This window comes from Zalophus californianus, chromosome 15 (genome assembly GCF_009762305.2).
Source record: "Zalophus californianus isolate mZalCal1 chromosome 15, mZalCal1.pri.v2, whole genome shotgun sequence".
NCBI lineage: Eukaryota > Metazoa > Chordata > Mammalia > Carnivora > Otariidae > Zalophus > Zalophus californianus.
This window is the reverse complement of record NC_045609.1, coordinates 35225733-35252073: the sequence shown is the minus strand read 5'-3', so window position 1 is coordinate 35252073 and position 26341 is coordinate 35225733. Positions and strand designations below refer to the sequence as shown.

Here is a 26341-nt window from a genome sequence, read left to right as displayed (position 1 = left end):
GATATTAATATCTAATTAGTATTAATCACACATATGTATCTCGGTATCATACTATAGATATTGTCATATAGCCCTTTTTCACTTAATATATATTATCTAAACAATGTAATACCATTTTTCACTGAAGAGATCAGTAAAGATAAAAATAGTTAATACACTGTATTATCAAAGAGAGTGAACATAATTATATACTGGAGTGTAAGTTAGCACTATTTTTGAAGGGCACTTAGGCAATATCTACCAAAACTGTAAGTGTACAGGGGTGCCTGGCTGGCTCAGTCAGAAGAGTATGCGACTTTTGATCTTGGGGTCGTAAATTTGAGCTCCACACTGGATGTACAGATTACCTAAATAAATAAACTTAAAAAAGCAAAACCAAAAACCTGTAAGTACACAAAGGCTCCAAGCTCAGCAAATCTTCTAAGAATTGGAAATGACCTCTAAGCTACATTTATGCATATATGTGTACAAAGGCCTATATGCAAGGACACTCACTGCAGCATTGTAATGAAAAAGACCAACTTAATATTAATACTATATCTAATATACAGAACATATTAAAGTATCCTTGCTTGTCACAGTAATATCCTTTATAGATTTTTTTTCCTGCTTCATTTCTAATCCAGGATCACAGTTCCATTTGGTTACCATGTTCCTTTAGTCTCTTTCAATCTAGAAAAGTACCCCCTCCTATTCAGTAGTTCAAAACTGGCATTTTTTAAGAGTCCAGCTAAGTTGTTTTGCTTAATATCCCTCAATCTGGGTTTGTCTAATGTTTCTTCATGATTACATTCAGGTTTAACAAGTTTGGAAGGGGTATCACAGAAATGATGCTGTGTCCTTCTTAGAGTATTTCACTGGGGGTACATGGTGTTGGTTTGTTCCATCCTTGATGATGTTAAGTTTGATCACTTGGCTAAGGTAGTATCAACCATATTTCTTCTTAAAAACACTGTATAATTTATGTTAAAAAAACCCATCAATTTGAAGAGGGGAGTGGCTAAATCCATGGAATGGAATAATATAAAGCAGTTAGCCAGAATGAGGTAGATCTTTATGTGCTGCTATGAAGCAATGTCCAAGATATGAGTAAATGAAAGACCAAGGGTATAAAACAGTAAGCACAGTATATAGTATTCTCATTTGATAAAAACTGGGATATTAATACATACACAAACTTGTACATGTGCAGGATATTTCTAGATGGATTTAATAAAACTAGCAAAGAGGGAGGGGGGTGGGGGGATGGGTTAGCCTGGTGGTGGGTATTAGGGAGGGCACATTCTGCGTGGAGCACCGGGTGTTATGCACAAACAATGAATCATGGAACACGACATCAAAAACTAATGATGTAATGTGTGGTGATTAGCATAACAATAAAAATTATATAAAAAAAAAACTAGCAAAGAAAGCTGCCTCGAGGAGGGGAATTAGAGGATTGGGGTAGGACCAATGTTTACTTTTCATTGTATCTATTACTTCTACTATATATGTATATATCCTTTTTGTACTGCTGTATTTTCTACTTATTTTATTGTTTCTGCAATAAAAAGTATATTATTTTCCCATATTTTTAAATATTCCTAGAGGCCATGCTTTTTAAATGTGGACATAGCAGGGGCGCCTGGGTGGCTCAGTCGTTGAGCGTCTGCCTTCAGCTCAGGTCATGATCCCAGGGTCCTGGGATCGAGCCCCGCATTGGGCTCCCTGCTCCGCGGGAAGCCTGCTTCTCCCTCTCCCACTCCCCCTGCTTGTGTTCCCTCTCTCGCTGTGTCTCTCTCTCTGTCAAATAAACAAACAAAATCTTTAAAAAAAAAATGTGGATATAGCATAATTTACTTAATCCTAGTATTGGCTATTTAGGTTGTTTCTATTTTTTTTTTTTTTTACTACAAGTAACGCTGTGATGAATATCTTTATAAAATTCTTATGGCATTAATCATTATGCACATTTTTAATTTCCTTAGGATAAATTTCCTTAAGGGTAATTAATATTTTTTCAGGCTTTACATACTTATTGACAAATTTCTTTTCAAAAAGATCTTATTAGTGTACACTCCCAACAGCATTTTTGCTATTAAAAAATTCTGTTTGATAATTTGAAAAGTTAAAGGCAGAATCTTGTCTTAATTTAGTTATTTGTTATTAGGGATAGTGAAAACATTTTTGTTTATATGCCTACTAGCCATTTGTATTTCTTTTTATAAACTGAAGACAACTTTTACCCATTTTTCTGTTGGAATACTTCTCTTCTTTTATTGATTTTTAAGAGACATTCGCGGTTTGTCTACTATATATGTTGCAAATACTTTTCCTTACTTTGTCATTTGTCTTTTATTTTTATTGTGATACAGAGAGATTAATTTTTTTTAAAGTATTTTTTTTTAAAGATTTATTTATTTGACAGAGAGGTAGAGAGAGAGCACAAGTAGGCAGAGAAGCAGGCAGAGGGAGAGGGAGAAGCAGGCTCCCCGCAGAGCAGGGAGCCTGATGTGGGGCTCGATCCCGAGCTCGATCCCAGGATCCTGGGATCATGACCTGAGCCAAAGGCAGCCGCTTGACCGACTGAGCCACCCAGGTGCCCAGATTAACCTTTTGTTAATAAATTTTCCACTGAATTTAGGCTGAGAAAGGTCTTCCACACCATGAGATCAGATAAATATTAGACTGCCTTTTCTTTTAGTTCATTTGTGGTCATTTAACTTTTTATTCCATCTGGAAATTCTTTGAGTAGGATGATTGGTAGAGATCAACATTTGTTTTTTCCAAAAAGTTATATTTTTTTCCACTACCATGCCTTAAATAATCCATCCTGTTCCAGTTGTTTTTAAACATTTTATTTGGAAATAATTTTAAATTTTCAGAAGAACTTCACAGGTAGTACAGAGTGCTGTTTGTACCTATCCTACGTGTGTTTCCTTCCATTTTTAGTCTTTTGTAAGATCCATGCAATACACTTTAGAAACTTTTTTTTTTTTTTTTTTTGAGAGAAAGAGAATGTGCATGAGCGAGGGGTAGGGGTGGAGGGAGCAGAGGGAGAGAGAGAATCTTAAGCAGGCTCCACACTCAGGATGGAGCCTGATGAGAGGCTCAATCTCATGAGGCTGAGATCATGACCTGAGCCGAAATCAAGAGTCAGACGCTTATTTGATTGAGCCACCAAGGTGCCCCCACTTTAGAAACCTTTTTATTCAAAATAATAAAAAGGCAAAAATCTTATGTGTATCTAAAAAGGTAACATTATCATTTCCAGATTTCAAAGATGATTTTTTATGTTATTTGCTCATCTCCTAAATATTCTACAATAAGCAATATTACTTTTATAATCCAAAAAAAGCCAATAACAATAACATGGGGATATTTAACTATTCAGATAAATAGTTAAGAATAACTCATTCAAGAATTTCAGCTAAGTGATGTTTTGTTCTAACAGTTTTCCACTTATGCCTTTAGAATTCATTAATAATTATAGCCACTTGGGAATAGAGCTTTCCACAAAGTAAATCAGTGTCAGTATCAGTATAAGCACAATGAAATTGGTCACTCTTCTTAGAAGATTCCTCAAGGACATAAAGGTCTTTACTACTTTCTGTATTCTTACACTTAGGGAAACACAGGCTGTGTGAGAGGACATATCTCAGAAAGTTTCTGAGGAGACTTTACCTCAGTCTTTCTTCCCCAAATGAAGTCTTCCTCTATAGAAACTATATGCCAAGTAAATCAGTCTGCATCTTTTGAAATGGAAATTCAAGGACCAATGCTTCCCCAGAAGGGATTGCTGGGAAAATTCCTGACAGAATTAAGCAGAAAGGATCACTGTATTTGGATAGAGTGGCTATTATGTGCTATCAATGAAAACAAGCTTTTTGGTAAAAACGGTGAGGTCACTGGCCATAAGACACTCAGCACCATAGGACACCATAGCTGATGAAGCTGGGAAACAGGACATACACATACACTGAAGATACTAATAAAATGACATAGGTGGAAGAAAAGTTTTTTCACTTTGGCATTTTAAAAAAATAAACTCTATTTTTTGGAACATTTTTAAGTTTATAGAAAATGGAATGTACAGAGTTCCTTTATACCCTCTCATCCCTCCATACTTCAATTTCCCCTATTGTTAACCTCTTGCATTGGTGTGGTACATTTGTTACAATTGATGAGCCAATATTGATTCATTTGTCGTTTGTTTTTTGAGAGAGAGAGAGTGTGAGTGCCTGCAAGCTTCGGAGGGAGGGGCAGAGGGAGAGAGAATCTTAAGCAGGCTCCATACTCAGGGCCGAGCCCCACGCGGGGCTTGATCTCACGACCTGAGACCTGAGCTGCAATCAAGAGTCAGATGCTTAACCGACTGAGCCACCCAGGTGCCCCAATGTTGATTCATTATTAACAACTAAAGTCCATGGTTTATATTAGGGTTCACTTTTTGTGTTGTTCTTTCTATAAGACTTGAAAAATGTTTAATGTATAGTATAGTATAGTTTTGCTGCCTTAAAAAAAACCTTTTGTACTCTACCCATTTATCTGTCTCTACTCCCCACCCCAACTCCTTGACAACCACTGATATTTGTGTCCATAGTTTTGCCTTTCCCAGAATGTCATGTAGTTGGAATCATACAGTATATAGCCTTTTTAGATGGCCTCTTTAATTTAGTACTCTGTGTTTAAGTTTCCTCTCTATCTTTTCATGGCTTGATAGCTCACTTCTTTTTGTGACTGAATACTATTCCATTGTGTGCCACAGTTTGTTTATCCAGTCACCTACTGAAGGACATCATGCTTCCAAGTTTTGCCAATTAAATTGATCAAGGTTGTTATCGACATGTGCATCCATTTTAACATGGACATAAGTTTTCAATTTATTTGGGTATGTACCAAGGAGTATGATTGCTGGGTCGTATGGTAAGAAGGTGTTTTGTAAGAAATTGCCAAACTGTTTTCCAAAGTGGCTGTACCATTTTGCATTCCCATTAGCAATGAATGAGAGTTCCTGGTGCTGCACATCCTCACCACATGGACCACGCATATAAACTTAAGAAGTTTTGGTAAAATGATATGACCGAAAGAATGGTTTTTCCATTAGAAAAAAAAAGTCTTAATATTTACTTAAAAAGAAAAACTTCCTCAAACAAAATGGACTGTTTAAAAGTATATGCATTATACCAAACTCACTTATCTAGTCCACTGTTTGGTAAATTTATTTATTGTATGTTTTTTGTCTTCAGAAAGCTACACAGTTCATCTCAGAATCCATTGGTACTTTTCTAAGGCTTTGGCTCAGATCCTTGAAGACTGGGTCAATGATCTAATGAATCATTTGAATTCCTGAATGTTACAATACTATGATTTCCCTACTGTCTCCATCCCTTGCCCGACCCCAGCTCATTCATTTAAGTTATCAATGTTCTTTATACATGAGTAATATCAAACTACACACTGTATAGTAGTGACAAGTTAATTACATAGTTATTAAGAGATAATGTGGGAGTAGTAACATAAGTTATCATGTAATTTACCTTTGTTCTTTGAGACATTACCATGTAATTAAAGCAAACCTGATATAATATTTTACAGCAACTAACAGTGCTGAATTCTATATTCCCCCATCCTTCTCCCTGTAAAAAATTTGCTCTCAGTCTTTTCTGGGTCAATTTGATTTTTTCAATTCTTTGTTTGTTTTCCACCTTCCTTAGACATCTACACTTTAGTGATGATTTATGTGCTTTCTTAAACTGGTCTGCTATATCTTCTAGATCAATAGTTACCAGATACATGCTGCCACATGGCACACGAAATGGTCAACCTAAAGGCTGTGTTTTTTTTTTTTAAGGCTGTAGTTTTATTAAATGTAGCTGCTTTAGAGAGTAAGATACATACTAAAACTTTGACTAGTCTAGTCCTCAATTTAGTAGACTCATGCTACTACCACTCCTATACTTAATGTTTTATAATAAGAAGCAAATGAAAAAGAAAAACCCAGAATGCCATCAAAAATCCTTTGATTTATTCAATCAGTCAACAGCTTTCAAGTGCCTACCATTACTAGACATCACGATTCAAAGATGGATAAAGCATAGTGTTTGTCTTTGAGAATTTTATAGTTTTAGGGGAGAAAACTATGTATATACTTTAAAAATAATCCTAGCAGAAGTGTGAAGTATGAACTTAACTAGGAAAGAGATTGTTAGCAGAGAGATCAAACTGGAATCTAGTGCAATATTTTAGGAGCAGTTCTCAAAGTGTGGTCTCTGGATCACCTGAGTCCCACCCTAGACCTACCGAATCAGAAATTGGACAGGGCCCAGCAATTGTCTTTTAACAAGTCTTCCATGTGATCCTGATGCATGTTCAAGTTTGAGAACCACTGTTCTAGGTGATAGATAATAAGGATAGGAAAGAGAAAAAACAGGTTTAGTGATTTGATGTGGGTGCTGATGAAAAGTTAGGCAGTTAAGGACAATTCTGTGGCTTAAAGCTGAGGAAACTGTGTGGACAATGAAACATGGGCTTTGTCCCAGACTCAGTTCATGTCAAGCGCTCTTCACTAGAGATTCTTATTGCTTCCTCTGGGGAGGATCTACTTTTAACTCCACTCCCACCTGCCAGTGGAGGAATGTCAGCAAAGATCCTAGGTAGGACAGGAGAGAAGTGCTGTTATTTGATGCACTGGACCTTCACTGAGCATTTTAGCAAACCAAATTTAGAGATCTACAGATATACACAATATATTCTGTGAAATCTTTTTTTTTTTTAAAGATTTTATTTGTTTATTTGAGAGAGAGAATGAGAAAGAGAGAGCATGAGAGGGGGGAGGGTCAGAGGGAGAAGCAGACTCCCTGCTGAGCAGGGAGCCCGATGTGGGACTCGATCCCGGGACTCCAGGATCATGACCTGAGCCGAAGGCAGCCGCTCAACCGACTGAGCCACTCAGAAGCCCTATTCTGTGAAATCTTGAGTGGAGCCTCTGACCTGTATGCTACTGCCTATTAGCAGGAACTGATTTACAGATTTACAATCTTGAGAATTAGTTTTCTTATTTGTATTATAAATACTTAGGACAATTGATATTAGATGTTGCCTTCTTTCCTAACACATGTATACTCTCCATATTTACCTCTATTTTTTTTGAAGTAATCTCTATGTGTAATGTGGGGCTCGAACTCATGACCCACCCTGAGATCAACAGTCACATGCTCTAGGGACTGAGCCAACCAGGCGTCTCTCCATATTTACCTCTATTTTAAGTAACAGTAAGAAAAAGGTAGCTATGATCAGTCTCTCTGTCACTGGATTAGTTACATACACGTTAGCACGGGTTACTCTTTTTTTAATTTAAAAAACAATTTTTTTTTAGCATGGGTTAACCTTAAATTAAAGCGACCTGATACTAACGTATGGCCTACTCTGCTATTTCCTGACTCATTCCACACCTTCTGACAAAATTCTTTAATAACCAGTTTCTTAGATCTATTGACTAGAATGGTTTTTATTTGATGGTAGGGTACAAGTCTGCTTGCAGCTGGCCATGTGATTGATTGATTGATTCATAGAACTAATATTTACTGCATATTTACTCTATGCCAGGCACTCTGTTGGGTCCTGGGGATACAGTGGTGAATAAGACACATGGAGTCCCTGTTCTCCTGAAGCTTATATTTTAATGAGGGAGATAAAAAAAATCCCAAGTAATAAGTTAGTAATTAAGATAACTAAGATAATAAATAATAAGATAATTCTAGAGAGTGTTAAGTGCTGTTAAGGAAAATAACTGTGTGTAGAAGTAGAGAATAAGAGTGAAGGGACCCACATTACACAGGATAATTAGAGAAGAGGTGACTTTTAAGTTGAAACTGAGAATGAGAAAGAGATAGCCATGTAAAGAGTAGGGGAAGATAATTCTAGGCTAAGGGAGCTCCACGTGCAAAGTGTATAAGGCCTGAAAGAAGAAGACCAATATAGCCAGAGCATGTAAGCAAAGCTGAGAGCAGCATGAAATACAGATTCATGGATAGCAGATCATATAGATCTTTTCAGGCCACTACAGGAGTTTAGAGTTTTAGTCTAAGTTCAACTAAAAGCCACTGAAGCAAGGAAGTGAAGTAATTCGATTTCTTCCTAAAAGCGTTATTTTGGCTACTGTGTAGAAAATGGAATGGAGAGTAAGAAAGAGTGAAAGTATGAAGATCAGTTAGGAGCCACTATAGTAAGTAGAAAACAGGCCTGACCTAAAGTGATGGGAGACAAGTGGACGGATTTGAGGTAAGATGATATGAGATATATTCTAAAAATTGACTCAAAGAACTCACTGAAGGTATGGACAGATGGAAAGGAATGCATCACTTGTACACTGTTGGTGGGAATGCAAACTGGTGCAGCCACTTTGGAGAATAGTATGGAGGTTCCTCAAAAAGTTAGAAGTAGAACTACCTTACAATCTAGCAATTGCACTATTAGGTATTTACCCCAAACATACAAAAACATGAATTCAAAGGGTTACATGCACTCTGATGTTTATAGCAGCATTATTTACAATAGCCAAATATGGAAGCAGCCCAAGTGTCCATCCATAGGTGAATAAAGACGTGGTATGTATATACGCACACAATGGAATATTACTCAGGCATAAAAAAGAATGAAATCTTGCCATTTGCAATGACGTGGATAGAGCTACAGAGTATAATGCTAAACAAAATGAGTCAGAGAAAAACAAATACCATATGATCACTCACATGTGGAATTTAAGAAACAAAACAAATGAGCAAAGGGAAGAAAATAGAGAGAGAGAGAGAACCCAAGAAACAGACTCTTAATTATAGAGAACAAACTGATGGTTACCAGAGGGGAGTTGGGTGGGGCGGTGGGTAAAACAGATGATAAGGATTAAGGAGGGCACTTGTGATGAGCACCGGGTGATGTATGGATTGTTGAATCACTATATTGTACACCTGAAACTAATATAAAACTATATGTTAACTATACTGGAATCAAAATAAAAACTTAATAAAAAAACTGAATCCTAGGTTTCCAGCTTGAGATTCAGGATATTTGAATCACACATGTATTGTGTGATAGATGGACTGTACTGAAGGGAACACTTTTAGGACCATAATTATGAGAAAAAGGGTGTAGATAGGCATACAAACATACACATTGACAGAACCCAACCATCTATCCATTACCCTTTTAAGAAAAATCACCTCCTCTCTAGCATTGCTGAGGGGGTTGGTTGATAGATTTTGTGCATGTAAATCAATCCTTACTACTAACTGAACCAAGGAGAGGGCATATGACCCAAGAGCAAACAACTTATGGTTCTGCCAGTGTCCTACTTATGAATGGCACCAAAACTGAGCTAATGGAAAGCAAAGAAAGACCAGAAAGCTGATTATGAGGTAGGAGGAAGCCCACATGCAATGGCAGCTGAATAACATTACTGTGTAAGCACTGGAGTGAAGATCCAGGAATATCTGCTGTTCAGGTCTCTAGAACTGATTTGAATCTAGAATTACCATCTGGCTCCACTCTCAATGAAAACCTGTCCAGTTTTGGCTCTTGTTTGAGATTCCTTTTATTACAGATAGCACTTAATGAGGCCTTATGATGCTTTACACACATTATTTAACTTTCATGATAACCCAAATGAGGTAGGTGCTCCTTATCGTCATTTTTATAGATAAGGAAACTAAGGCTTAGGAAATGTTAACTAACTTGTCCATAGTCCTACAACTAGTTAATGGCAGTACCAGGACTCAAACCTGTATCTTGTGACCCACTGTCTTAATTATTGTTACAATGTCTTCTTTAATGCTTGTGCGCTTCCTTAAAAAAATTCCTCGTCCTGAGCTAAATGAAATGAGTTTCTATTCCTTTTGTTCAAAGGAGTCAGATGAAATAGTCCCTTAAAACTGAAGTGTGGCTGCCTACTGTATCTTGTCCTCCCTTCCATGCCAACAAGCTCCCTCACATAGTTGTGAGGTAAGAAGATTGAATAGAACAAAATATATTGCTGTATTGAGGGGATTTTGAAATGTACATGTAAAATATAGGATGATATGTGGGGCGCCTGGGTGGCTCAGTTGTTGGGCATATGCCTTCGGCTCAGGTCATGATCTTAGGGTCCTGGGATCAAGCCCTGCATCGGGCTCCCTGCTTGGCGGGAAGCCTGCTTCTCCCTCTCCCACTCCCCCTGCTTGTGTTCCCTCTCTTGCTGTGTCTCTCTCTGTCAAATAAATAAAATAAAACCTTTAAAAAAAAAACAGGATGATATGTTATAATCATAAATCCATATCATTTTCCCCCTGCTTTTGAATACTTTAATATAGAATGAAGATATAACTACAAATGTGAAAGGGGCACCTGGCTGGCTGAGTTGGTAGAGCATGCAACTCTTGATCTTGGGGTCATGAGTTCAAGCCCCATGTTGGGCCTAGAGCTTACTTAAATAAAGAAATAAATACAACTGTGGAAAACCAATTTCCTCTTCTATCTTCTGAAAAATTAAAAGAAAGAGCTCTGGTGGTGTTCCATTATGTAACAAAACTTTATAATCTACTATTTCATGGCTTAAAGACTTAATTAACTCAGGGTAGAATTTGGCTTATAACTACATAGCATTTCAAAGGCAAAGAACCGCAGCTCTCTGGGGTGCCTGGGTGGCTCAGTCGGTTAAGCGTCTGCCTTTGGCTCAGGTCATGATTCCAGGGTCTTGGGATGGAGCCCCACTTTGGGCTCCTTGGTGAGCAGGGAGCCTGCTTCTCCCTCTACCTGCTGTTCCCGCTGCTTGTGCTCTCTCCCTCTTACACAAATAAATAAAATCTTAAAAAAAAAAAACTGCACCCCCCCAACATCTTTCACTGTCCTTTTTGACAGAGTCTGTTGCATCTAGGCTTTAGAAGAGGTCATCTCTCAGATTATCATTATTTTTATTAGTCATTTAGGCAGATTGGGGCAGTAGTACCAGAGGGCATGGGAAGTTCACTATAGTGCAGTGAATAAATGATTACAGCTATGAGAGGAAGACTAATTTTAAATTTAATGGTCAAACTTATTTTAAATAAGTTTTCAGTTTTGTGTTCATCATCCCAGGTGAATGATTTTTTCCAACTATGATGTTTTTCTAGCCATTTGCAAGAGGGCAGGTAGAGTGTTTATATGAATACCTTTCATCAAATTTAATAGCTAGTTCAGTTTCCATAGAAGGTAAGCAACCCCTCAGTCTGACCTTTCCTTTTACACAGATGTGCATCAACTTTTATCTTTAAGATGATGACTAACTTATAGCAGCTAGAATATTTTAGATTTTTCTTTAATGAAGAATGATATTTAGGAACAAGGGTGGCATTGACAGTTTTATATGTCTAGGTCATGTTGTGCTATAAAAACATTTAAGTTTAATAAAGATGTTAACAGGATATTTTTTCTACAACATGTGTTTTAAATATTTTATAATTGCTTTACCACTTCTTTAAAATTGATGTTTCAGAAAAATCACATACTTCTTCTGTTGGTATGAGTATAGATCAGTGTCCCTTTACATTGTGTTCTGGTGTTAATCTAATTACTAGACTGAGAAAAAGTCTGGAAAACCTTTACCCATTAAATTCATATATTTAATAAGTCACAACCTTGAAATCTTGCTCTACCTGAAAGCACCATTAAAAGTGCTTGACTATTATTACTAGAGGAAATTTTTAATAAAAGCTAATTAAGCTACAAAACTCCCAAGCGGTTAACTGATTTTAGGGGCTAAATTTCTGGTACTTCTAATTATCCTCTGATGGCTTTACTTAGTGTTTCATAACCATGACAGATGACAATGAAAAGCTGCAGTGAAATTCATCCACCCTGACACTGTGCTAAGCACCGGTTTCTCCCTCTCCAAGTTAAATCAATACTCTGTTTGAGTAAACACATTTACAGCTTTATTAGGATGTCTTGCTTGTTCTGTAACAGCTACTTGAAGCTGTGGTAACAAATCGACTCAACTCTGTTAAACCTAGAGAGCTGGGTAAGAGGCCCATCGATAAGGTTGTTATAAAAATAAACTGCAGGAGATCAGAAAGCTGGGGCAAACAGTCTGGTAAATGTCAATATTTTCCTTTACAGAGGATGACAAAAACAGTGAGATCATGTGGAAAGTCTTTTTTTCCCCCTTAACAATGTTTCTTGTTTCAATTGGATAAAAGCATTTCTTCTTTTTGTGCACAACTCTTCTGAATGAAATTTTTGCTTCCTAATTCCCATGTGCATCTGGAACAGGAAGCTGATGTAAATATTTGGTATTTTCCCTGCCATTTCAGATACTTTATTTTCCTTCATATTTAGAGGTTTATTTTGGCAATCGGTGACTTTGTAAAGTGACTTTATTCAAGTTATCTGGAGTAGCTGGTGGCTCAGTCTTACCTTCTTTTTATTAATTAAACAAAACTTTTGTCATCTATGTTTGGGAGGTCATTGCCGTGTAGTATTCACTCTTGCTATAAAACCTTTGAGACCTGATGTTGTACTTTCCAAATTAGAACTCCCATATTTATGTATTTAACAAGACCAAACAGTGCTAGCTTTAGACAGGCCACACAATCTCCTGACTAGTAGTACATAAAAATATCTGCTACCTATTAGGAGCAAGCTTCGACAGTGGCGATAGCCCTACCAAACAAGAACTCTCATACCCTCTTTTCAATGTTCACAGGTTGCTCAAAGGACTAACATCTGGCAGGAAATTCCCACTTCAATTTGGCTAGCTTAGACTACCCAGATGTGACAAAGCAATGGTTTCCCCCAGCAGAAAAATGCTCTGCATGTAAAGTCTTTTTCTTTCATTTTCTATGTGGCCTAGTTAGTAAAATTTTGTTTTGTTATGCTTTGACTTCATGTTGACTACCAACTAGTCATGAACTCAAGTAACAAGTTATGACCCATATGCTAGAAAACACAGATTTTTCTGGGAAAAGAAAGTCAACAAACATTACATTTCGAAATAACTTAAAAAGCTACTTTGCCTGCCGGGGTAAGGTCTGACTTAGTAGGTATTTGCATAATGAAAACCAAAGCCTAAGTGGTGTCAGATGGTGCAGTGACTGACATAGACAGGAAGTCAATTCAGAGCAAAGGCTCCTTTGCAATAGCTCAGCACCACACACCCTCCCATACAAAGTGAGCAACTGAGCAGCCCGATAAAACATATAGGCAAGTGGCCAGTGCTATAACTATGAGGATAACTTATTTCCTTTTTCTGGTGACTGAAAATGGAAACCTGTCAGATTCTGTTAACATGGCATGGGATTCTGCAGGCAAATTAAAAAAAACACCAAACCCAAAAACTTTAAATGCCCCCAATTCAGGAAAGACCCTGAAGAGGACCACGAAACAGTATGTTTTACTCATATAGGTAAGTTGCCCTTCTGCCCCAACCCCTTTCAAAATACTGCTTTAAAGATCATTCCTCCTCATGAAACAAAAATGTACAAGATCAGGTTAGAATTTGAATTTTCAACCTAATGTGTGATCTCTTGATGTGGTTCCCAAAACAAAAGTGTAGCATATGCTTCTGTTTATAAGTTGAAGTCAAACATCTTGGATACCCACATGCCAAGAAAAAGTACATCAAAGGCTTCTATCCATTTGGGATATTGACTCTTGACTTATATATTTCCAAGAGGCCTATATAACAGACTGCTCAACAGACAACTTTCATTTGGGTTATTAACATGTATAATTACTGGACCATGAATTAACAAGTCAGGAGATCTGGCTCCTAATATTGCATATTTGCAATTAACTCCTTTTCTTTGGGACTCACTTTCCTCATCCATCGAATGGAGACTTCTGAACAGATCATGGTTTTCATACCCAACATTGACTTATTCCAGGTAGTTATTTTATGAGCCACCAAATAAAATGTAGGTAAGGCCAAATGAGGATTTGTTTAATCTCATTTCATTCTGATTCAGATAAGACCTCATATGAACATAGTTTCACGACTGAAAACAGTTTAAAAACCTGAAAACCAGAAAATGTGATTTTTAAAAATATTCCCTCTCAGGGAATGGCTCAGTTGGTTAAGCGTCTGCCTTCAGCTCAGGTCATGATCCCGGGGTCCTGGGATCGAGCCCTGGATCTGCCTCCTTCCTCAGCGGGGAGCCTACTTCTCCCTCTGTCTGCTGCTCCCCCTGCTTGTGCTCTCTCTCTCTGACAAATAAATAAATAAATAAAATCTTTAAAAAAAGTATTCCCTTTCAGCACTAACATATTAAGTATATAGTTAAAAGCAAAAAGACTCATCAGGACAAGGTCATACCTGCTAGAATAAGGAGATGATAACAAGCTTATTTATGTGAGCTTATATATGTCCTAATTCATAAGCAAGATAACTAATATTGTTATTATTTAACTCAGCTGAAAAACTGTTATTTGATCAAATGACAAGTTCTCAAAGCAGGGTGGTTCTAAAATTTTAAGAGCATTTGATGAAAGAAACTGGTTTTTAATCTGCCATTTATTTCATAGACTAGAAATAAAACAAACATATCTCATCTCTATAAAATGTCAATGTTAACTGGATAATTAAATGAAAAATAAATTAAGAGCCTGTGATCATACCACAGATTTGGGAATTCATATATCTGAAGTGAGAATAGTTGTAAATTTAGTAATTGTGTAGTTAATTTTTGTTTTATTCAGACCTACTGATAGTAAATAGCTTTACAACATCAGAGGTTATGTTTTACACAAATTTTCATATAAGAAGTTTGGCAAGTTGTTTCTAATGACTTATTCTAATGAATAAGACTTCTGTTAGGTCCCTGGATTGGCCAGGCTATGTATCAGTACTATGAACCTGATTTTATTTATTTTGATTTTATTAATTACAAAGTCAATAAAAGGTACAGTGTACCAAATTCAAACATAAATGAGACAAGACTTAAAACTGAATACATTTAGCTTCATGAAAACTTACTATATTGTTCCTACCTTTTTTCATCTTGGTATTAGCTGATAAAATCTGTTAGGTCATAAATAGGCATCAGTCTATGGGCTAGTGTTTAGAAAACCATTTTGGTTATTTCTCCTCCCTTGGAGGGGAAGATAAGATGATATACTAATAGAGCAGAGTATAATAAAATAATTAGGGGTAAGAACTCTGGGGCCAAACTTTGAGTTTGAATCCAGGTTTTCACTGTGATTTTGGGCATACTTAATCTCTTGTACCTCTGAGACTAGAGGAACTGTCCAGCTGAGCCTAGGCCCAGTTGCCAATCAACAGATTTGTGGAGCTAAGTAAATGGTTGTTGTTTTAGGTCAAAAAGTTTTGGGTGTGGTTTATTAATTATACAACTAATACATGTTATATGAATCAGACAGATAGGGTGGGTAAAACTGACCAAATCCATGTAATAGCAGCTGGGGCCACTAATGAATTTGAGTTGGTTCCATTTGACTTACAAATATCAGGAAGCTGATACACATATATTTTGCCATGTCACAATTCTAAGAAAATTAACTTTGCTTAAGACATTTCCTCTGGTCCTCTGCCACTAAATACAATCTTATGAACATCAACAGTGTTTTCTTGGAATAAACATTTCTTAGTAATCTTCAAATATAGGAAACTTAGGTTCATATTTGAGCTTCAGGGGCGGATAGTCTTCATGGCTCAGACTATCTTTGTCGTATCCAAACCTCCAGAAGGCAAAATCCTTTGAATTCCATTATCTATTTATAATTGCTTCTAGGTGAAGGCCATCCAGGATACTAGATCTTTGAGGAAGCATTCATGCTTGTGAGAGATTCCAGACTTTACAACCTAAAATCATCCAGTATTCCATGTGAACTAAAGTTATTTCCCTTTTTTGTCATGGCTTGAGAAGCATCTTTACCTCTTTTAACCAACAAAGGCTTAAATAATCTTAGGCAATGTTCCTGAAATTTGTTCCTGGTCCCACATCAGCTTTTCTAAATGTCTGGATGTTAACACTAGAATAGCATGTCATGAAGTGTTCTTTGAGTGTGCAAGGTGTGAATCTCCCCTCCACTTCCATGAATTTGAGCTGCTATCTGTGATGAATTTCATATTCCTAATGATGAAGTCAATTTCATACCTCATTTGATGGTTTTAAGGAAAACTGCTGCTTAAGAAAGAAAATACCAAAGATGTCCTACTTAAGACAGGGACAGGTATTATTGTTAACAGACAGGGAAAGGTATATTTTCCTTGGGTGTGGGTGTGGGGTGGGTAAGAGTATGCAGTTCTCATCTTGGTCCCCATCAAATAAATCCTCTGCATACAAAGGTCCTATGAAAGTTCTGATTTTTGAGTGAGTTAGTGTGAGAAATAACATATTTAAGTTATTTCCTAGTTTTCTGAGTTGGACAGCTAAGAAAAGAGGTGGTGCAGAAAAAAGAAAAACCCACAAGAATTCTGCACCACTTCTTTGCAGAGTACAATTTAGCAGCAATTAAGAAGAATGGGAGAGGGGCACCTGGGTGGCACAGTTGGTTAAGCGACTGCCTTCAGCTCAGGTCATGATCCCAGGGTCCTGGGACCGAGCCCGCATCGGGCTCCCCCTGCTCTTTGGGGAGGCTGCTTCTCCCTCTGCCTCTGTCTGCCACTCCCCTTGCTTGTTCTCTCTCTGTCAAATAAATAAATAAAATCTTTAAAATTAAAAAAAAAAAGAAGAATGGGAGAGTAAGCTACACATGTTTGGGAACAAACAAACAAGGTGAGACTAGAAAATACAAAGATAATTTAGAGAATCCCCACGACTCTCCAAAGTGTAGCCATGTGCTACATGAAAAGGAAATAGCATCCTTGTTTTAGTTTTAGAAACAAATCTTTGTCTTAACCAAAATTTTTTTTGAAAACGAATTAGAAAGTAAAATTAATGCTTCTTTTTATTAGATGGGAACTAGGGTAATTATTTACATTGGGAATGCTAAGTGGCTTTAATAGTCATGTGTATGCTGTAGGTATTATCTTTTAGGGCAATATATTTTCCCTGCTAAACCTGTCATGAGAAACTTAAAAAGTATTAGAGGTAGCACACTTACTTTACTGTCATTCAAAAGAAACTGTTCTAAGCTATATATGGCTCTTAACCACATTTAACGAAGCTTTTTTAATCCTAAGAATGTTGGTCCTTGGGTGAGGTCTTCAGTCTTTTATCTGAGAGCTATATATATGTGCTTGGGCATAATCTGTCAAAGGTATACTCACTTTTAGTCTAAAGATGATTTGTAGGTCTAGTCCATATTCCTACAGCTGCCATAAAACATACAACTAAATCATATTAGATTAACACAGGCTGGTATTGACAGCCCACTGGGAACATATTGATTAGGTCCTCTTTCATGTTATTTGTTATGATTTTTCTTCTCAGTTTCATTTACTGGGAAGACACAGGGGAAGAGATTTCACCAGGAACAATGACAGTGCCTGTCACAAAATGTTCTCAATGTTTCCATTTGTTACTATGGCAGTGACAAAGAGGGTTCCAAATGAAAAGGCAGACCTGCTGTGACAAAGCACAGCAGGACAACAGGAAGAAATTTTCTCCTGACCTGGGAAATTAGGAAATCACACTTAGAGATTATAGAATTGTCTCCATTTCCAAGGGTACAATCGTACCACTTGGGCTTTTGAGGGAGCATGTGAAAAGGGTAGTTCCATCAGGCCTGGTTACGGACAAATAAAAGGGCAAATGTTACAGAGTGCTTAAGCTCTCCAAATAGAACAAGGAGGCATGCTTGTAGAAACTAGAGGGAATTTTCACTGTTACTGAACCCCTGAGATGGAACTATGAATTTAATTTATGTACATGTGGGATACTCATTTTAAAATTATACATGAAAATCTATGATGTACTCTAGTTGTATATCTCTTATGTGGCTAATAAGAACACATGGCACTCTGGTACTGGGATGTGTAAGTAGCACATGGTAGATGAAGTGATGCTTTATCCAAGAGCTTGAAATTGGGACTGGAATACAGTTATGCAAAGTCACAAAAGACAGAAATACTCTTAAGCCAGCAAAACTTCAAGGTAAGAGGAGGAATATATTATCTATCTAAAGATAGAATGTGTCAATCAGAGAGGAGATATGTTAATAAGGCAATAAAATACAGCAAAGAAAAAGAAACTACATAGTAAATACAAAAGTTGCCATTGCCTCTCCATTCATGTTCAAGGTAGAGAAGTATGTTTCAAGAGCTGGAGTATTTCCAATCCTAGTAGAAAGGCTTTCCCTAGTGTAGAGATGGAAGTTGGGGTTTTTAACCAATGGATGTTTTAGTATTTCCTACTGATAAGACCATCTCTATTGTAAGATGGAATGCATTAGCCTGGTGCTATTAAATGGTTGATTCATATAACTCCTTGTATTTAGATTCCATGCTGACCCAGCAAGTTTATGGTCTGTCTTTCTGTATCTCTGTAGTGCAATCAATTCTACTGCCTAGCAAAAAGCTCCTGGTTCAAACTCACCAGGGACTATAGTCCTTCGATTATTTTCCCTTTCCCTTTCTCTTTTTTTTTGCTGCAACAATCTTACCCTAGAGTCCTCAGAATCCTATCAGGTAACAAAAGCTCCTGTTCAATACATGAAATCATCTATTCAGATAATAGAAAGATTCTCTTTGGCAAAACCCAGCTTTTGTTAGTAAGGCTGGTCTATGGCTCTCAGTCCTAATGATGAGATTTCCTTAAAAGTTTAGAGAAGCAATATAGTGCACTAAGAGCACTGACTCTGGAACCAGACTGCCTGGATCGAATCTTGGCTCTTGTACTCTCTAGCTATGAGACTTTGTGCAAGTTACCTAACCCCTCTATGTCTCAGTTTCCTCACCAGTAAAATGGGGTTATTAATAACCTACTGCAGGGTCACCTGGGTGGCTCAGTAGGTTTAGTCCAATTCTTGATTTCGACTCAGGTTGTGATCTCAGGGTCATGAGACTGAGCCCTGCTTTGGGCTCGGGCTCAGTGGAGTCCGCTTCTCTCCCTCTCCTTTTGCCCCTTCCCCTGCTTGTGCACGTGTGCTCACTCTCTCTCCCAAATAAATAAATAAATCTAAAAAAAAAAAAAAGCCCTGCTTCAGTGAGCTTTTATGAACATTAAATGAGTTAATATATGTAAAATGCTTAAGGTGCTTACTGGCTAGTAAGTGCTATATAAATGCTATCTATTACTATACTGTACAGTTTGACTTACACAGAATGTGCTAAACATGCCAACATAAGTCTTTCAATGCTAAAATGACTTTAGAGTGTTCATGTCATTGCATGACTCAGTCTTTCAGGATCTGATTATCCTACTCAGAGTAGGGTTAAAGTGAGAAAAATGGCTACCAGTAAAGTCCTGCCTAGTGTCAGCCTGCCTTCCACTTTATAGTGATTTCAACAGCATGTAGTGAAACCCAGTGTCTGGATCCAGGGTATGATAAAAGTGAATAAAGTGAGGAAGCTGCCAACATATTACACAAGGGGTTGACAAATTAGAGCCTGAGGGCCAAATCCAGCCTGTGGCCTGTTTCTGTATAAGTGGAGAGCTACAAAAGGTTTTTACATTTTTAGAATGTTATAAAAAAACAAAACAAAAACAAAAAGCAAGCAAGCACACAAACAAAACAAGAATAATATGCAACGCAGCTTGTATAGGACTTGCAAACTTAAAATATTCACTATCTGACCCTTTACAAAAAAAGTTTGTGGCTCCGTGTTCCACACTCTTCCCTTACTACTTACTTCACTGTACCCCAACAATAAATACATAGGTAGACAGAGTGAGATATAAAAGAGGCTGATAATCCTGTAACAGAGAGCCCAGGTGCTTTGGTGAGGTAGTTCATTTATTATCCTTACCACAACACAAATGGGTACCTAGCTGTTCCTACTTCAGTACCCTAAGAATGACTTCTCTCTCCCTCAGAAAGTCCATATGTTCTTACCTAGTACTGGAAACATTCTAGGTAGTTAGGTGTTCATCAAGGAGTCTGTTTTCGCAGGGCTAGGTGGCCCAGGACCCAAGGTAGTGACTAATTAGGTCACCATCATATTTATGATGGCCTCACAATGTGCCTTACTAAATATTTAAAAAACAATAGAATACTTACTGTTTTAAATATTTAAAGTACTTAAATAATGCACACACAAGGGATAAGTTTTAAAAGTTATGTACTAAGATTCCTGGTTTAACCAATTTTACACAAGAAATCCATAGTGTTTCCTTAATGTATTATAGAATTTAGCCCAATTCTGGATATTTTTAGCCTACATGAATTTATAGCTCTGAGGAAATATGGCATAGGAAAAATAGCTGGAAAACACTCTAATCAATGAGGAAGCCTTTCAGAGCAAAGACACAAAAGATACAAGCATTACAGTAAAGTAGAATGCTCTCTGTGGTATGTACTCTTTCCAAAGAATAAGGCATGGGGCATGCTATGAGTCTATTGGTTAACAGCTCACTGAAAAGTAGGCATGAAGTTTCAAAGAAGAAAATATGAAAAATCTATCTTGGTGAAAAAGAGCATTAAAACAAAAGAATATCTATATTTGAAACAATACTATGTTAAAACCATCACATAATTTAAATTTCCCATGATTCAAATTATCTTCCCAGGAAAGGAGGACAAGGGTCAATTCTATTTGCCTTTGTTCCTTGTTCAGCTTGATGTTATAAGAAATAAAGAGAGATCAAGAGGGACTTTTCTCGGTTATCATTCAGGAATCTAAAGCTTTCTAGAGACCACCGTCTAGCTTAACTACACTTAACTAGAAGGGGTTTAGATATATCAAAAGAACTTTTGAACCAGATTTTAGATCAATCTAATTCATCAAGCTAAGAATCTTCCAACTGTCTTCATCTTATTTTTGAGTACTCATTCCAAAAATGACTTAGTCCTTATAAATTGTGCCAGTTCTTACTAAGCCTGAACCAGACAAAAATTTAACCCTTCCTAAAGTACATTTATGAACATTTAACTATTGTCTTAGAAACAGATGTTTTAATCAAATGATATAATCCACAGACATCATCCTTAGTTAATATTCACCACAACTTGTTTTGAAGAACAATAATATGTTAACATTTAAGCCTGAAGGCCTAAGAATATACTATATACTGTACTTGATACAGCTTGTTTATGCAATATTCTCACAGACACAATTAATCTTGTGAAAATGACTGGAGTACAGCACAATAGCAAATTATCTTTGAGCCCCAAATAAGTATTTTTCCAATAGTAAAAATACCCTCATAATACTCACAGTGATAGTAGCATATGGAAAGAACGTTAGGAGTTAATTATTTAAAAGAAGAAATTATTAAATTCATAAATCTTGGCTATGTAGTGGAGGCAAGGGTTAAAGGAATGTTTAAATTGTAAGTATGAAATAAATGAATCTGTACCTCCAACAAATGCATCTCCAGCTCCATTGGTATCAACAATTTCTTTCTGGTTTTGATCCAAGACAGAAAAAGCGGTGACTTCACTTTCTGCAAGTAGAGCCAAAGAAAGGCAGACTGACTTCTCTTTGTAACACTCAATACAGAAACTCACCTAGTAAACTTTGAAGCTCCTGCATCATTCATCATTCAAAGAGAGAGACAACATGAGTTCCATATTCTCCACATGAGTACTTGGGAACCAAGGCAAAGTCATCTGTAAACAATGCTTTTTTTTGGGTAATTTTCAGCATACAGATACTGTATGTGTTTTGTTAGAGTTATACCTAGGTAGATCACATATTTTGGGAATGATTGTAAACCACAGCAGTACCTTTTTGGACAGTAAAAATACTTGAACAGAAACTCCGAGTGAAAGGAAGATTTGTAAGGACTGGATCATGGATCCCTAATAAAGCTTCAAGCCTGACTGCATTCTTGGCAGTGAAATCTTGGATACAGTTAAAGAGCTATAAATTTAAAATATATAAATAAAGAGTCTTGGGTGTTTCTCTACAGAAAAATCACAATGGCATGATAAAAACATAACTACTATTCTGTTATAATTCTTCATGCCAATGTTAAGAATTACTGATTTTACTGGGTTTATTACAAATAACCGAATCTGGTTACTTTTAACAAAGGAGTCGCTATTTCCTTTAAACTGTTAACTAACAAAAGGGAAAGCTAGGTAGAACAAAAGGGACAGTGCAATGGATCCTTGTCTTATAGCAGTCTGGACTAGGGTTTGATTGTTTTGACTATAAAGTAACCTAATACAGTACTTTAAACTTGGCACATGCCAGTGGAATGGAGTTATTTGTGATGAAATTTGGCCCAGAGGACATCTGCAAAAGATTGGACAGTGCTTTTTATTGGTGGCTGGAACTTCTGAAATCACAAATTTGCATCCCTTCTGAGGACAGATGTGGCCAAAACTTGTAAACTTCAGTCTCACCTAAGATCAAGAGAGAGATGGAAAAGGAGATACTGAGCACCTTAGGGTCTTAATAAAGAACCCAAGAATCTCAAAAAGCATATTCTGTCTGTCTTCTGTTACCTGGTATTAATGGATACTTTCAACAAGAGATAAGCACAGATAGGATAATGAAAAAAAAATCCTACTGGAAAGACTGATATTCAAGAAGAGGATTCTTCACTTAGTAATCCCTTTTGACCACATGACTGTAGAGGCTAACAGACTCCATCAGAAGCATCTATTTAAACTCTTTAAGTAACTAACTTTCCACTTTTTAACACCAGGACCTACATGGTAGTTAGCAGGATTTTGATTAATTGGAAGTTAAGGCAGAAATATCCAGGATTAAATTTTTTAGGGAGTATGCAGTACACACTGCTACACAGGCAAAAAAAAAAAAAAAAAAAAAATTAAGCAGACTTTACTAGAAATAATTAGGAAAGGGCTACAGTCTGATTTAGGAAAAAGGACTATACCATAAATATTTATAAAGAAATCTGATTTTATTACTTCCAAGTACAAGTCATACTATAGAGAGAATTAACAACTATAAAGTCAGAACAAACAGCCACTAAATAAGTAAAATGAGCTAAGTTAATGATGCTATTACCATTTATAATAGGGTTACATTATGTAATAATAAAATATGTCTATAAAACACTTTAGGTAATGTAAGTGTTAATATAAAATTAATTACTGGATTATAGATTTGAAAAATAATTACATATAAATGGTAAGTAAGCCATAATTAGATATAATTCCTTGAGTTCTTTGTTAGAAAAAGTCATGGATTTTTGGTTGGGTAAATCTTTATTTATGAATTAGAGCCTAATTCAAAATGGAAGAGATTACTTGTAACTTTGTTCTTGAGAATCGTGACTTCTTGGTTTAAAACTGAAAATTCTAAACGAATGCAGTTTTCTGGATATATGTGTATATCCTTGAGATGTTTTATCCTTAGGTGACATAGAAGTTCAATTTCTTGTAATATAAAGAATTATTTTTAACCTTTTCTACTCATTAATGCAAACAGATATATAAGAATATCAAGACTGCAAAAGAGCTGTCATAAATTGTTATATAGTCCAGTCTCTATTATCTTCTGTATCTAGAGTTATGAGAGCTCCCTTCAAAATAATGACCCTGAAAATTTGCAAGATCCTGAAATGTGTTCTAAATTATTGAAGGATTGAAAAATGTTCAGTAATATTTAAGTTCAATTATGTTTGGAACATTCTGATTTTTTGAAATGAAATGATCTAAGTTAATTTAGAGAGCTATTTAAAAACCCCGAACACATGGGGCACCTGGGTGGCTCAGTCGGTTAAGCATCTGACTCTTTGATTTTGGCTCAGGTCATGATCTCAGGGTTGTGAAATCCAGCCTCACGTCCTTGGTCTCTGCACTCAGCATGGAGTCTGCTTGAGATTCTTTCCCTCAGTCCCTCCCCCCCCACTCTCTCTTTCAAATAAATAAGTAAATCTTAAAAAAAAAAAATACCCCACACAACTAACTTCACCAGCATGACCTAGTCCACAGCCTTCTGGACAATGTATTGAATGACCATAGGAAATACCTCACTAAATCTTAAGATACACTTATAGGCATGAACATTATTCAGCCTGTGAGGCCCAGGACACTCACATGACTTATGTGGACCTAGTTTTCTTAGGTGTAAAATGGGGCTGGAGTAGCTATGGGAAGAAGTAGCAAAAATAACTTTCTATCTTAGTTGTAGAAAAATGACACTGTCAGTTCTGAGCAAATGCTTCTAAATAAGCGCTTAAGACAAGTTAGAGCCTTTTATTCCCGTGCTTTATTCATTCTATAACTGGGAGCCTGTATGTCCCATTCCCTTTCACCCATTTTGCTACTCCCCTCATCTCCCTCCCCTCTGGCGACCATCAGTTTGTCTTCTGTATTTGTAAGTCTGATTCTGCCTTTTGTTTTTTTATTCATTTATTTTGTTTTTAGATTTCACATGTAACTGAAATCACATGATACTTCTCTTTCTCTGACTTAAGTGGAATCACTCTGTTGTACCCCGGAAACTATGTAACACTGTGTCAACTATACTCAGATAAAAGTTTTTAAAAAGTAAAGTGTATAATACATGGGAGAATATTTCTAATACTATATGGAATTAATAATAAAAAGAATTAGTGATTTTTTTTATATCTAATGATCTTTTTTGTTGTTAAAGATTTTATTTTTAAGTAATCTCTACACTCAACATGGGGCTTGAACTCATAACCCAGAGAGCAAGAGTTGCATTCTGCATCAACTAAGCCAGCCAGGAACCCTATATGATTTTTTATACCTTAAAAAAAAAAAAGTAAGTCTTAAGAGCCACTGTTTCTCAAATCTTTCCAAACTTTAGTAAAGTAAGAAGGAAAAGGATTTCCTATTTTCCAGATTTCTGTGAAACCACAAAATCATGAGCTTCCTTGAGCAGACAGGAAAGAAAAAAGAACAATTCAGTTGATACCAGATTTGCTTGGTATCATTTATTAGATAAGATCCGCAAGGCACCTTCATCAAGAACAATGAAATTTAGCTTACTTAAAATACAAAATAATAAAAATCAGACATTTTCTGGCCAGTTTATCTAAGCAAATAATTTACTCTTCACTTTACTATGATATAAGCTTCACTACCTAACTTAGAAGGGCAGTCTGTCTAGAATCAAAACATCTTCACACGCCTATAATGCTAAGTCAATTATGGTAGAAATAGCAAATTCATACATTATTTAACTGAAAAAATGATAAAAAATTCAGTCACTCAATGCCAAACAACTAGATTAAATGCTTCTGTAGCTTTACCGCTACTAAATTAACTATGTTTTAGCACTGTATACCTACAACCCCATGATAATTAATATCCTTAGAAAAGATATTTTATTTTATTTTACTTTTAAAGATTTTATTTATTTATTTGACAGAGAGAGAGATAGTGAGAGCAGGAACACAAGTAGGGGGAGTGAGAGAGGGAGAAGCAGGCTTCCCGCCGAGCAGGGAGCCCGATGTGGGACTCGATCCCAAGCTGAAGGCAGCCGCTTAACCGACTGAGCCACCCAGGCGCCCCTATTTGGACATAATTTTAAGTTAACAGGAAAGTTTGATGAAAAATACAGAGAACTCCTATATAACATTTATCCAGATTTACCAGTTTTTAACATTTTGCCACAATTTTTTATCAATCCTTCCATATATATGTACATATTAATTATTATTAATTTTTTTAAGCCATTTGAGGGTAAGTTGCTTATATCATTCCCTTTACTTCTTAATAATACAGTGTGTATTTCTAAGAAATAGATATTCTTTTAGGTAACCATGATACAGTTGATAAATTTAAAAACTTAATATTTTTATTTTATCTAATCTATATTCCATATTCCAATTTTGTTAATTGTCCTAGTGTCTTTTACAGTTTTTTCCCATTAACTACAGGATCCAGTCCAGAATCACAAATTGCTTTTAGTTGTATTTGCTTGTTTTTAATTTAATGTTTTGAATAGGTAATGCATACATATAGTTAAAAAACACAAATTTATTAAAAGGTAGCCTATAAAAAAGTTCTTTCTCACTTCTTATCTCCAATTCATCCAGTTTCTAATCCTACTGCTTTCCAATCTGATTATCACTGTTACTGCTTTTCTGTATATCCTTCCAGAATTTCTCTATGCATATACAAGTAAACACATTCTTATTTTTTTTCTTTTTTCTAAAAGATATTATTTATTTATTAGAGAGAGGGAAAGAGTGAGTGAGCGGGAGGGAAAGGGACAGAGAATCTGAAGCAGACTCTGTGCTGAGCTCAGAGCTGGATGTCGGGCTCGATCCCACAACTGCAAGATCATGACCGGAGCCAAAACCAAGAGTCAAACCAGAGTCAGAGGCTTAACAGACTGAGC

General features: G+C 36.4%; 1 protein-coding gene across 6 annotated transcripts in view; it reads right to left on the bottom strand.

Moving 5' to 3' along the window:
- ADK (adenosine kinase) overlaps positions 1 to 26341 on the bottom strand; it is a 490160-nt gene that overhangs the window by 13153 nt on the left and 450666 nt on the right. For 5 of the 6 annotated variants that reach the window (XM_027595867.2, XM_027595870.2, XM_027595865.2 and 2 more), the window contains one exon: positions 21408 to 21494. The exons of the other annotated variant lie outside the window; for it this stretch is intronic. In XM_027595867.2, the coding sequence (XP_027451668.1) occupies positions 21408 to 21494 (87 nt within the window). The remainder of the gene's footprint in view (positions 1 to 21407; positions 21495 to 26341) is intronic. 6 annotated transcript variants of the gene reach the window in all.